Genomic DNA, 13,563 nt, shown 5'->3' with positions numbered 1-13,563 from the left:
AATTCTGGATAAAACTTAACTATTTAGTTCTGATGATTGTTGACGTTTGACAACCAAATATATTGGTACTTCCTGTCTGGTAGAAACACCATTCTCGTTAGTTATCGGGGCTCAGTCGTGGGATGATTTTCAACCTGCATGGTGTAATGTAATGGTTTGTAATGGTGGTCATTAAGGGACCATTACTACAGGGCAGATCTGATCTTAAGGCCCATCTTTTATTAAAATGAAAAAGGGCTGAAACTCTCCAAATCGTAAGTCCCACTAGTCTGGTTTGCTCATCAGACGTTGTAAAACATCAAACACGGATTAAACGTCAATGTAATCATAAATTACAAAGTCATGCATACGTCACTCCTGAAGTCCCGCCCGAACACACGTCATACAGGAAGTCCCACCCTAACACACGTCACAACGGAAGTCCCACCATACAAACCGGATGTCCCGCCCACCTGTCACATCAATCTGGAAGTCCCACCCTCCAGGGACATAAATCACCATTCTGACACATTATACCCTACATTTACTCCTCTCTCAATTTCTGCTGTCGACATCTTAATGGGACTAGTAGGCTATATAATTGAAAAAGTTTCTCTAACCCCCAGGCAGTATACTCAGGCAGTATGCAAGAGTTAGCAACAATTTTGTTAGCTGATTTAGCTTTATTAAAACACCTACAGGAATTTAGTTGTTAGACACTAGCTCAGCACCGAGATTAAAAACTAGGTTTGTTTTAATGCCAAGTTAAACAACAGCAGCCTACATAGCTTTCTTGCCATCTCTGCAGTCTGCAATGTTAGATATAAGTTACTGTTCGTCCATGCTCCATCCCTGCTACCTGTAAACATTGTCCCTGCACTTTGAGTCAGTCGGCATTGTATTATAGCCAGCTGTTGATAATGCTACATTCTTAATAGCTTTTAATTTGGGATGGAATTTAAAGGAATTGTGGGCTGTTTTAGATGTTAGTGTTGAGTAAATGTTAAGTGAATCTTAAGTCAATCAGAGCAATGCAATGTAATGTCATCTTTAATTATAATTTAAATACTGCTACTTCACTGGGATTACTCAGGCATTTTCAGTCTGTTTAAAAAACGGGGTCTTTATGTTTATTTAAATTTAGTTTACTTTTGATTTGTAACTTAACATTCACTTGCAAAGCTTGTAATCATTGATTCGATTTTTTCTCTTCACACAAACCTTCTCAGCCATGATATGTTAAACAATACAAAAATATACAATTATATATGCAATAAGTGTCAGCAGGCACTGGGATTTTTTTTTAATTGCCCCTCTGGAGTGTCACCTGGCGGGTTATGAACTGGGGGACAGCGGCTGGGCTTTGGTAAGATAGTGGCACATCATTTGTAGGCGCTTAGCTGACACTTTGTAAAAGCACCTGTCGCTGGCGTGCGGTCAGTAAAACGTTTTACAATCCCACTAGCAAGCTAGCATGCAGCCCTCAATGCCTACGGAGGGCCATGGGTCTACAAGTACTTCTATCTTGGAAGTTGCGCTCAGCTTATGTGATGTGACAGTTTGTCCACATTCATCATTCAAACATCCCTGGACAGCCCTGCTCATTGGCTGTACTGTCCATCATGTTATTATCGCTCCTTCTCAGTGGTGCTCATATTATTGTGCTGGGTGATATGAGGAATGCACTTTCTAACTTTTCTCAGTCTCCTCCAGTTTTACATTTTAGGAGATGTCCTGGTCCACACCTGTGGATTACCTGGTTTGGGGGGCCCGTTGCTGTCCCTATTCTTGTCCACCTGGTCATACTTTTGACCTAGTCTAGAATCAAATAGACTCTGGATTTAGCCCAGAGAAATGTATTTATTATTCTAATTGGACTCTTAATATCTCACCCGGCACAGCCAGAAGAGGACTGGTCACCCCTCTGAGCCTGGGTCCTCTCTAGGTTTCTTCCTAAAATTCGGCCTTCTTAGGGAGTTTTTCCTAGCCACTGAAATCCAACACTACTGTTGTTTTCTCCTTGGGGTTTAAGGCTCTGTAAAGCACTTTGTGACAACTGCTTTTGTAAAAAGGGCTTTATAAATACATTTGATTGATTGATTGTTGTATAAGGATGAAACACGATTGTCATCTAGAGTGTCTGAATTTTGCAGAGATACCAAACTTGACAGGACATTTATTTTATTTTTATGAAGTGTTTTCTGCAGATTATTTGTGTGAAGTTTCATTCTACAACACTGTATTGAACATGGATCGTTTTAGGTTATCAAAGTTTTATCTCTCTGTGGTGTACATGCTGGTTTTGTACTGAATATTTATATAAAACTGTGAATAACAACACAATGGGAAAACAACACAATTAGGAATAAAATACTTGTCTTTTTTAAACACAAAAAACACTGCAGCACACAGTCCAAACCAAATGACAGAGAGCATGCGGAGCAACTGTCACAATAACCCCCCCAGGCTCCTGACGACGCCACATGCCGACAACCCGGGCAGCCTATTGGGTGGTGAACAGGGGGGAGGGGCTCAACTGCAGGACCGGGTCCCCCCTGCAGACCAGGGACAACAACAGTTGGAGTTCAAATGTGAAGTCATTTACCTTCCAGAGGCCCTTGAACGGCCCCACATACCGAGGTCCCAGCTTATGACAGGGCAGACGGAGCGGGAAACTCTGGTGCAGACTGCCTCCTGTAGTTGGACATGGGCAGCGGTCCAGACCTCGTCGGTTTTCCTGAACCTTTCCTCCACGGCCTGGACGTTGCTGAAACCCCCTAGACAGGGGCACAACGGAGGTCCGAGGACCACCTGGAAGGGGGTGAGACCTGTGGTGGTATAGTGCAGGGAGTTCTGAGCGGGAGGGGAGAAAACGGGCCCACTCACATGGTCTATCGAGGTAGTTAGACCAGGGGAACCTCTCAATTTCTTGGTTGGTACGCTCTGCCTGCCTGTCGCTCTGTGTGTGGCACATGAAGGTTGAATCTAATCTAGTGTGTGCATAGGTCACCAGCCGTCCCCCCACTCTCCGGGGCACATAGCTCTTGTCCGGGGGCACTTTGGTAGCACGCCCGGTGAGACGCTGCCCCATCTCCATATCTGCGTCAATGTTCCAGGAGACAGGACCCACAATGCTTTGTGTGTGTCGTTAAGTAGTTCTGCCCCTCATGTAGACGGGAGAGTGCGTCCACCCTGACATTCTTTGTACCTGGTCAGTATGTCAGGGTGAACTGGAAGCACTCGAAGAACAGGGTCCATCTTTCCCGGCAGGAGTTGAGGCGCTGCGCAGCCCTGACGTGTTCTAAGTTCCTGTGGTCTGTCAGGACTGTGAATGGCTCCTGGGCGCCCTCGAGCCAATGTTTCCGCTCCTCCAGTGCCAACTTCACTGCCAGTAGCTCACGGTCAACCACGTCGTAGTTACTCTGCACAGCATTCAGTTTCCTGGAGAAGTACTCACAGGGGTGGAGTCTGAGAGGAGTCCCGTGCAGCTGGGAGACCTCGGACGCATCCACCTCGACCGTGAGGGGCTTGAGCCGGTTGACGCTGCAGGGGAGCGTGGTGAGGACGGCCTTCTCTGCCTCCAGGGTCCAGTGGAAGGAGATGGTGTGCTGGTGGAAAGAGACGGTGTGCTGGTGGAAGGAGACGGTGTGCTGTTGGAAGGAGACGGTGTGCTGGTGGAAGGAGACGGTGTGCTGTTGGAAGGAGACGGTGTGCTGGTGGAAGGAGACGGTGTGCTGGTGGAAGGAGACGGTGGTCTGGTGGAAGGAGACGGTGTGCGGTTGGAAGGAGACGGTGTGCTGGTGGAAGGAGACGGTGTGCTGGTGGAAGGAGACGGTGTGCTGGTGGAAGGAGACGGTGTGCTGGTGGAAGGAGACGGTGGTCTGGTGGAAGGAGACGGTGTGATGTTGGAAGGAGACGGTGTGCTGTTGGAAGGAGACGGTGTGCTGGTGGAAGGAGACGGTGTGCTGGTGCAAGGAGCACTTTTCACCTTTGACATAGAGCTGAGGGTCTAGCAGACGTTGTAGAACAGTGCGGGCCTGGGCCACATACTCCAGGTATGTTGGGGAGTACACCAGGATGTCGCCGATGTAAACTCCCACATACCTCCCGAACATGTCCCGGAACTGCTGGTTGAGGAAGGACTGGAACATAGCAGGGGTGTTTGCCAGACCGTGTGGCATGACCAAATGTTCATAGTGGCCCGACGCCGTGCTGAATGCTGTCTTCCACTCGCCCCCTCCCGGGTTATAAGCACTCCGGAGGTCGAGTTTAGTGAAGAGGTGTGCCCCCCTCAGCTGCTCCATGGCCAGTGGGACGAGGGCCACAATTATGAGCTTTGAGTTGATTGTTCAATAAGTCAAATATAAAGCTGAATGTGCTTGAAACCCTATCAAAAGGACATGTGAACTGTTTTTGTATCCTATTGCAAATCGCAATGGCTTGCTGAAATAACACAACATGACTTTTTTGTCCATATAATCTGTTAGCAACACATGGCCTGTCTCCACTCACCACAGCCACGCTGCCCCCCCCCCCCCCCCCATATACACACATATATAAACATCAGTAACAAGCTTTAATACCTGTTGGAGATGAATCACCTCTCTGAAACTTTTAGGATATTCACACAACCACATTCAGTTCTAAAGGCAAAGACACCCAGGCAGACATTCACAAAATATTCCCATTGACATGGATAGGAATCAGGCATGGCGTCAATAAAAATATTACCTCCTTCAAGTCTTGCTGTGTCCCCCTCATGCCAATCGGTGTCTTTGGGCCAGTATATGTTCTACAATATCTGATTTTGAACAGTGAAGGGTGAAACACAATAACAGCAGCTGTCTATACAGCTCTGGATAAAATTAAGAGACCACTCTTAATTTTTCTTAAATCAGCATCTCTACATGTACGGCAGCCATTCCATTCCAGTGTCTTTGAAATTCCAACATAAGCACACCTCATTTCACTTAATGAGGTACTGAATAGGTGATTACCCGAACCAAATCTAATTTAACGAGGAAAAGTATAAAAACCACTGCTGTGGTCATCACTATCCTCTTGAAATAGGACCAGCTGGATGGCAAAAACAGTGCAAGTAGAACCTCAAAGGTAATTTGAATAAAAAAAAATAACTATTCAGCATGACAGAAGAGTTGAAAAGAAAAGCTTTGAGTGAGGAAAAGAAGGGTTCAATTCTGGCTTTACTTGCAGTGGAATACAGTGAGCGTCAGGTTGCTTCCATCCTGAAAATCAAAGCAACAGGTCAAGCAACAGACATTGGGGACAACAAAGCTACAGACTGGCAGAGGGCAAAACTGACTGTCAACTGAACGAGATGACGTCAACTCATTCGAATGTCACTCAACAACCGTAGGATGACATCAAGTGACCTACAAAAAGAATGTCAAAGTGCAGCTGGGGTGAAGTAGACAGCGAGGACTCTGACAAGTCTAATTTTTAACAGCTGGTTGTCTAATGGTTAGACGGAGACCTGGAGAGGCCTACAAGCCACAGTATCTCACCCACTGTGGGTCGATGATGATCTGGGGATGCTTCAGCAAGGCTGGAATCGGGCAGATTTGTCTTTGTGAAGGACGCGTGAATCAAGCCAAGTACAAAGTTATCCTGGAAGAACACCTGCTTCCTTCTGATCTGACAATGTTTCCCAACTCAGATTTTTCTTTTCCCAGCAGGACAATGTTCCATGCCACACAGCCAGGTCAATCAAGGTGTGGATGGAGGACCACCAGATCAAGACCCTGTCATGGCCAGCCCAATCTCCAGACCTGAATCCCATTGAAAACTTTTGGAATTTGATCAAGAGGAAGATGGATGATCACAAGCCATTAAACAAATACGAGCTACTTGACATTTTGTGCCAGGAGTGGCATAAAGTCACCCAACAGCAATGTGACAGACTGGTGGAGAGCATGCCAAGACGCATGAAAGCTGTGATTAAAAATCAGGGTTATTCCACCAAATATTGATTTCTCGTCCAAAGTTAAAACATTTGTATTTTGTTGTTGGAATTTGTTTTCATTATTTTAGGTCTGAAAACAATGCATCTTTTTTTGGTTATTTTGACCAGTAATTTTCTATAAATAAATACTCTAAATGACAATTATCTTTTTTTGAATTTGGGAGTAATGTTGTCAATAGTCTATAGAATAAAATAAAACTGTTAATTTTACTCAAACACATACCTATGAATAGTAAAACCAGAGAAACGTATCATTTTGCAGTGGTCTCTTAATTTTTTCCAGAGCTGTGTATGGAGTTGCCGTGTCCACAGGTAGTTTGTGTCCACAGGTAGTTTGTGTCCACAGGTAGTTTGTGTCCATAGGTAGTTTGTGTCCACAGGTAGTTTGTGTCCACAGGTAGTTTGTGTCCACAGGTAGTTTGTGTCCATAGGTAGTGTACACAACATGCCCACCTTTTTGAATGGTTGCAGCCAACTGGAAAATGCGTTGCTCTTTAGGAGATGCATATAATATCAGCCCTGTAGCTCTGAAAGGACAAAAGATACTCTTGTTTGGAACTTGACATTTCTGGTGATTACCCTAGGCCCGCTTTTGATTACTATAATGTCATTTTGTAAATGCCAGATCCATGGCACGACTAATCACCCACCCAAGTTGAATTAACATTGAGTCAGTGGTCAGCAGGATTTGCACGTGTGACTAACCTGCACACACATGTACACACACAGCAACACATATTAAATACACACAAATATATTTGCACACTCTGACAGTCAAACCCGTAGCTGGGGCATGAATTAAGTGAGGAATGTAGAGCATCCCTCTCTTTTTGACACCTCCCAGCATCCAGCGGGTTGTGTGAAGAGATGCTACTTACGGTAGCAGGTCTTTAGTGTGACACTTAGCCTGCTGTCAAAGAGTGCTGGTGGTTGGAAAAGAAAGCACAGTCTTTTCATGAGCTATTGGTAAAACACGGGTCAAATCTAATGCCATTAGATCTCTTTCCTTCAATTTCAAAATTATCTATGCATGTATAGAATGCCTGAACTTTAATATAATTGTTATGACGTTAACTCCACCTATTCAACTGCGCATTATGTAGATACCGTTACTCCCTCTTGCTCTGTCACACACGAACACACACACACACACTCACAGAGCACCATAAAGCCCTCTAGGGACACATTTTGCAATCCTAGGAGAACTTGACTGACCCATTTAAAACCTGGAGCCCTCATGCATAACCAGGTAGTGCTGTATGTAATCTCAATGATTCATTTATAATGTGCTTACAGTATCCAAGGAAGCATGCTGGAGATCAGTATCATAAAGTAGGCTCCAGGCCGACAGACCGGACGAGCAGGATCAGTCAGTGTGATACCATGATTAACCCTTACGCCTACAAAGAATAACAAAATAGGGACCTCATCTATTCCGCTAATGCACTGCTCCTAGACGAATGCATTTGTTATTAGGGTTTATGGGAGGCTTACTTCAGCATGCCCTCCTTTCTCTGCCTCTCCTCTAATATCTGACTCACCCGTCTCCCTTAAATGTTCTCCCTCTTCCTCCTTTAATCTTTCCCTTGTTTGCTTTCTTTGCTAGTCTGTTTTCACAATAAGCGACTTCAAAGTGGTTTAGCATAAATAGAGCCTGTGTTCCTCTCTCGAAGTCTATTGGGTTTGCTGGCTGCCTAGCCTGGTGGCTCAGTATTTGTTCGGTTTTAACCAGGGTAGAAACACTCCCTGACACAGCAGCTAGCTGTCCTACCTAACTGAGAAGCCCTTAATCTAAGTAGTTCACGCTGAAGGCTGCTGCTGTGATGTGGTAGTGATGGAGTCTGCTCTCAACCTGCGGTCCGCGGTCCACTGGAGGTTCGCAGCTGTTCTGATATAATACACATGTTCTTACATTTTGCCTTAAAATTTATGTTATTATAAATAATTGTGCATCAGTTTTAAAAAATAAATATATTTTTTATAATAATATGCTTTGATTAGTTACATTCATTGCTGAAATGTACAATATATTTTATACAAAAAAGAGAATCTGCTACTCCAAATATATGTGGTCATACTACTGATGCTCTACTGTCCCTTGCTGCTTCTGTCTTACAAAGGACGCATCACTCTGCCTACGTTTGTCAGAGGTGGCATTATCCGGAATATAAAATAGCTGCGGATTCCTGTGTCTCTCTGTGATGTCTGTCTCTGCCTGTGATGTGTATCCCTGACGTGTCTGTGACATGCCTGTGATGTGTGTCCGTGGCGTGTCTGTGATGTGTGTCCCTGACATTCCTGTGAGGTGTCTGTGACATGTCTGTGATGTGTCCCTGATGTTCCTGTGATGTGCCTGTGACATGTCTGTGACGTTCCTGTGACGTGCCTGTGACGTGTCTGTGATGTGCCTTTGTACCCAGGTCCTGTGATGTGTGTCCCTGACGTGTCTGTGACGTGCCTGTGATGTGTCTGTGACGTTCCTGTGATGTGTCTGTGACGTGTCTGTGAAGTGCCTGTGATGTGTCTGTGATGTGCCTGTGACGTGTCTGTGATGTGTCTGTGACATGCCTGTGACGTGTCTGTGATGTGCCTGTGACGTGTCTGTGAGGTGTCTGTGACATGTCTGTGATGTGTCCCTGATGTTCCTGTGATGTGTCTGTGACGTGTCTGTGACGTTCCTGTGACGTGCCTGTGACGTGTCTGTGATGTGCCTTTGTACCCAGGTCCTGTGATGTGTGTCCCTGACGTGTCTGTGACATGCCTGTGATGTGTGTCCGTGGCGTGTCTGTGATGTGTGTCCCTGACATTCCTGTGAGGTGTCTGTGACATGTCTGTGATGTGTCCCTGATGTTCCTGTGATGTGCCTGTGACATGTCTGTGACGTTCCTGTGACGTGCCTGTGACGTGTCTGTGATGTGCCTTTGTACCCAGGTCCTGTGATGTGTGTCCCTGACGTGTCTGTGACGTGCCTGTGATGTGTCTGTGACGTTCCTGTGATGTGTCTGTGACGTGTCTGTGAAGTGCCTGTGATGTGTCTGTGATGTGCCTGTGACGTGTCTGTGATGTGTCTGTGACATGCCTGTGACGTGTCTGTGATGTGCCTGTGACGTGTCTGTGAGGTGTCTGTGACATGTCTGTGATGTGTCCCTGATGTTCCTGTGATGTGTCTGTGACGTGTCTGTGACGTTCCTGTGACGTGCCTGTGACGTGTCTGTGATGTGCCTTTGTACCCAGGTCCTGTGATGTGTGTCCCTGACGTGTCTGTGACGTGCCTGTGATGTGTCTGTGACGTTCCTGTGATGTGTCTGTGACGTGTCTGTGAAGTGCCTGTGATGTGTCTGTGATGTTTCTGTGACGTGTCTGTGATGTGTCTGTGACATGCCTGTGACGTGTCTGTGATGTGCCTGTGACGTGTCTGTGATGTGTCTGTGATGTGCCTGTGACATGTCTGTGATGTGTGTCCCTGACGTTCCTGTGACGTGTCTGTGACGTGTCTGTGATGCGTGTCCCTGACGTTCCTGTGACGTGTCTGTGACGTGTCTGTGATGCGTGTCCCTGATGTTCCTGTGACGTGCCTGTGACATGTCTGTGATGTGCCTTTGTACCCAGGTCCTGGTCCTGCCCAGAGAGAGGTGGTGATCGTTGCTCCTCCTCAGAATGTCACAGTGGTTCAGGGGCATCCAGCGGTGATGGAGTGCCTGGCCAGAGGAGGGCAGCCCAAGCCCCTGGTGTCCTGGAGCAGGCAGGGTAAGACTCTCAGTCCCCCCCCCCATCACTTCCACCATGTCAAGACGAAAGCCTCATTCAGACGATGGCACTAGTGTCCTATGTTGCTCCTGGAATATCCACACTTCATTTCATGTTCCATCTTGTTGAGGCAATATCAGTGTGCTTCCAGTTCCAGTCCCTTTATTATTGTTACTAGTGCGGCATAATCTTGGTTCCAAGGACGGGTATTTAAAAAGCCTCTGAGGAAACAGGTAGACATACATAGTAAGAGTGAGAATGAATGACCCTGAGAAGGTGTAAGTAGTCTTTCCTCCTGATTGATCTGCAGCCTCCAGCCATGGAAAGGATGCGTCAGAGCCACAACTACACCCCTACCATAACAGAGGTCTCTCAGGGCCACCTAGTGACTGGGTGTACTCACTACAGATTTTAATGACTGGTACTTAACTCTAGGGCTGCCTTGAAGCTACAGCGCCTCGTGGTTTTTGGTGCTTAAGTTCGGTATTCTCTCATCTTTCTTTCTCCAATGTGGCCTGTCTGCTCTCTCGACTGGGCACAGATGGGAAGCCCATAGCCACCGACGTGGTTGTCCTGGAAACAAACCTGGTGATCCCCAACGCACAACGCTACCACGCCGGAGTGTATGTTTGCCGCGCCAACAAACCCAAGACACGCGAGTTTGTCATCGCCGCGGCCGAACTGCATGTCCCAGGTAAGAGCGTGGGTACATACGACACACTGCGGTTAGCTATTTGACCCTCTCAACAAACGTTGCGTGTGTGCACCGCTCTGAGCGCTCGCCGTTCCTGCTCTCCCAGCCCCTCCGGTGATCCTGCAGCCCCCGCAGACGGTGTCCCTCTCCCGGGGAAACACGGCCAGGTTTGTGTGCAACAGCTCCGGGGAGCCTCCCCCAGTGCTGCACTGGCTGAAGAACGGCCAGCCGGTCAGATCCAATGGGCGGGTGAAGACCCAGAGCCCTGGGGTGCTGCTCATCAACCAGCTGGGTCTGGACGACGCCGGCTACTACCAGTGCATCGCTGGGAATGCCCTGGGGATGGCCTGCGCTACAGCCAAGCTGTCCGTTATCGTGAGGGAGGGTCTACCCAGTCCCCCGCGACACCTGACGGCCATGCCTCAGTCCAGCACCACCGCCCTTCTGACCTGGGAACGGCCCGAACACAACAGTGACCAGATCATAGGCTTCTCTGTGCACTACCAGCGCACTTCAGGTGTGTGTGTTTAGTTTGATAGGCCAACATAGAATAGAAAAGGGCTGTGCACCTCTGGTCCTGGGTGGCTGAAAACCATCTGTCTCTCCTGCTGTAGGCCAATCCAACGGCCACGTTAGTTTCCACACACAAGGATGCTAGCTAGTTTGAAATGTTTTAATGAAGTAATGTCTGCCTAAATGTGTGTTACCCTGGGAGCGTGGCGCGGTAGGACAGTGTCAGGACAAGCTGAGCGGGTCCTGTGCTCCTCCACAGGGTCTGATAACATGGAGTACCAGCTTGCTGTGAACAATGACACAACAGAGTACCATGTGAAGGAGCTGCTGCCCCACACGACCTACACCTTCTACGTGGTGGCCTACTCCCCCATGGGAGCCAGCCGCCCCTCACTCCCCATCAGCGTGGAAATGCTGGAGGACGGTATGTTTACCACAGACTACACTATACTGCAGATCATACTTTACTATACCGCAGACCATACTTTATCGCAGAACATACTTTACCAAAGACTACACTTTACCACAGATGTTACTTTACCGCAGACCATACTTTACCACATACTACACTTTAACTGATAATGTGATTACTAAATTACTTGAACCAGACGAATGTATAGCCTCATGTATATGGTTCATGAATAGAAGGGGTAGCCAACTAAATTCAGCTGCAGGCACATTTTTGTCAGAGTGGTGGGTAATGGGGATGTACCATAATAATTATACAAATAAATGTTTACAACGCAGATTGATCACACATAAGCCCTAAAACAGATCTCAAGTTATTATTACCAGTTAAAAAAATGACAACACTTACTGATCCCTGTTACGTGTTACTGACCCCTGTTACTTGTTTTCGACCCCTGATGGATACTGTACTGATAACTTCCTGACACACTTGCACCACACAGTACCCAGTGCCCCTCCCCAGCTGTCCCTGCTCAGCACCTCCCCTACAGACATCAGAGTGATGTGGCTGCCCCTGTCCTCCCAGCACAGCAGAGGAGCTGTCACCCGCTACCGAGTTGACTACTGCACATTAGAGCAAGGTGGGCACAGCACCCTCTACTGGCACGGAGGCCACATAATAGCACTGCTGTCCTGTATTCTTACGATGTGGTTGTACGTGAGTTCATATATCAGTAAGGCTCAAATCAATGGCAGATTTGTAAGCAAATATAGAGCTGCAATTCTAAAATGAAAATGATGAAAATTGTCAAATTTGAAAGGTTGTTTAAGACGCTGTTTAGCAGACACTGTCACTCAGAATGAGGGCATATATTTCACTGTTTCATTTCTCAAATTATTTTAACATAAACTGACAGAAATCTGGTTATTTTCACATTTCCTGGTCCCCATAACCCAATCCTGCCATTCCAAATGACATTCTGACACACTGAGCCCTGTGTTTCAGTATTCTAAGGCAGAAACAGGCAGATGTTCTCGTGCTGAATGACTATAAAAGATTGTTCCACTCAGTTCACTGAATGAACAATTGTGGATTATAGGCATTAAGGAATGAAGAGTGGCTTGAGATACAAGCCCGTGTTTAACTAAGCAGAACGTCTTCTATGTTCTGTCTCGTATACAATTAGTAGTTGGCTTTTGCATAACAGGCAGCATGAGTGGCTTTGCATGACAATGGGCTGCATGGAACGTGTGTGTGTGTTTCCTGCAGTGGACCAGGTGTTCTCTGTGGAGGTGGGTGGAAATGAGACTCAGCTGACCTTACGGGAGCTGCAGCCCAACCAGGCCTACCGTCTGCGGATGGCGGCGGGGACGGGTGCTGGTTTTGGTGTGCCATCAGAGTGGGCTCAGCACCACACGCCGGCGTCCTTCAACCACAGCATGGGTTAGACTTCTTCCTCTCACACACACACACACACACACACACACACAGAACATAAAGTAATACTGCAGCCTTCCATTCAAGACTGACTGTTCAGGACTGGACCATGTCAGCTTGTGAATAGCTTCCTCTACGCATTTGCGTGGGCCACAAAATTGCGTTCGCGGAAATGGACCGTGTAAAAGAAAACAGTTTCTGTGCCTTTCCAGACAATGAATAAGCGTCACACACAGGAGAATGTAATCGTATAATCTAACTGAATGGGAAATAATTGTTAGTTCATGTGAATATACGGATATAGATTTATTGAATAACACGCTTAAATATCATTGCTAGAATACTGTCAAATTTATTTGGTAAAATAAATAAATGTTATGACGTTGTTTTCTTTAATCGTGTTATAAAACTCCTTTTGCCCTTATCTTTTCCAGTGATTTTCGCACCCACAGAGCTGAAGGTTAGGGCCAAAATGAACTCCCTCCATGTCACTTGGCAGCCGCCGCCCAATCACGCACAGATCTCTGGCTACAAGCTTTTCTGCCGGGAGGTAGTCAGTGAGGACATGAGCAACGAGAGGGCTTCTCCTGACAGAGAGAGGGTAAGAAGAATGGAGGCCCACACAATCAAGCTCCGGAAGAGGGTCAAACATCATGAAGTCACTAGTCTAGGTGGGTTTTTTACATGTTGTTATAACACATTTTCTATTGCCTCAGGTGATTATTATTACTTGTCAAAAATTATTAAAAGAGTCAAAAATTGACTATTAATATCAAATTCAAAATTATAATGAAATAGTGG

General features: G+C 46.7%; 1 protein-coding gene across 1 annotated transcript in view; it reads left to right on the top strand.

Moving 5' to 3' along the window:
* Positions 1–13,563, top strand: part of igdcc4 (immunoglobulin superfamily, DCC subclass, member 4) — a 61,783-nt gene that overhangs the window by 37,675 nt on the left and 10,545 nt on the right. Inside the window, exons 5-11 of the mRNA XM_010878630.4 lie at positions 9,572–9,709; positions 10,251–10,403; positions 10,510–10,920; positions 11,176–11,340; positions 11,828–11,965; positions 12,595–12,768; positions 13,197–13,433. Coding sequence (XP_010876932.3) covers positions 9,572–9,709; positions 10,251–10,403; positions 10,510–10,920; positions 11,176–11,340; positions 11,828–11,965; positions 12,595–12,768; positions 13,197–13,433 — 1,416 coding nt within the window. The remainder of the gene's footprint in view (positions 1–9,571; positions 9,710–10,250; positions 10,404–10,509; positions 10,921–11,175; positions 11,341–11,827; positions 11,966–12,594; positions 12,769–13,196; positions 13,434–13,563) is intronic.

The sequence above is a fragment of the Esox lucius genome, chromosome 2 (genome assembly GCF_011004845.1).
Source record: "Esox lucius isolate fEsoLuc1 chromosome 2, fEsoLuc1.pri, whole genome shotgun sequence".
NCBI lineage: Eukaryota > Metazoa > Chordata > Actinopteri > Esociformes > Esocidae > Esox > Esox lucius.
Note: the sequence above shows the minus strand (reverse complement) of the source record. Positions and strands in the feature narration are given on the sequence as shown.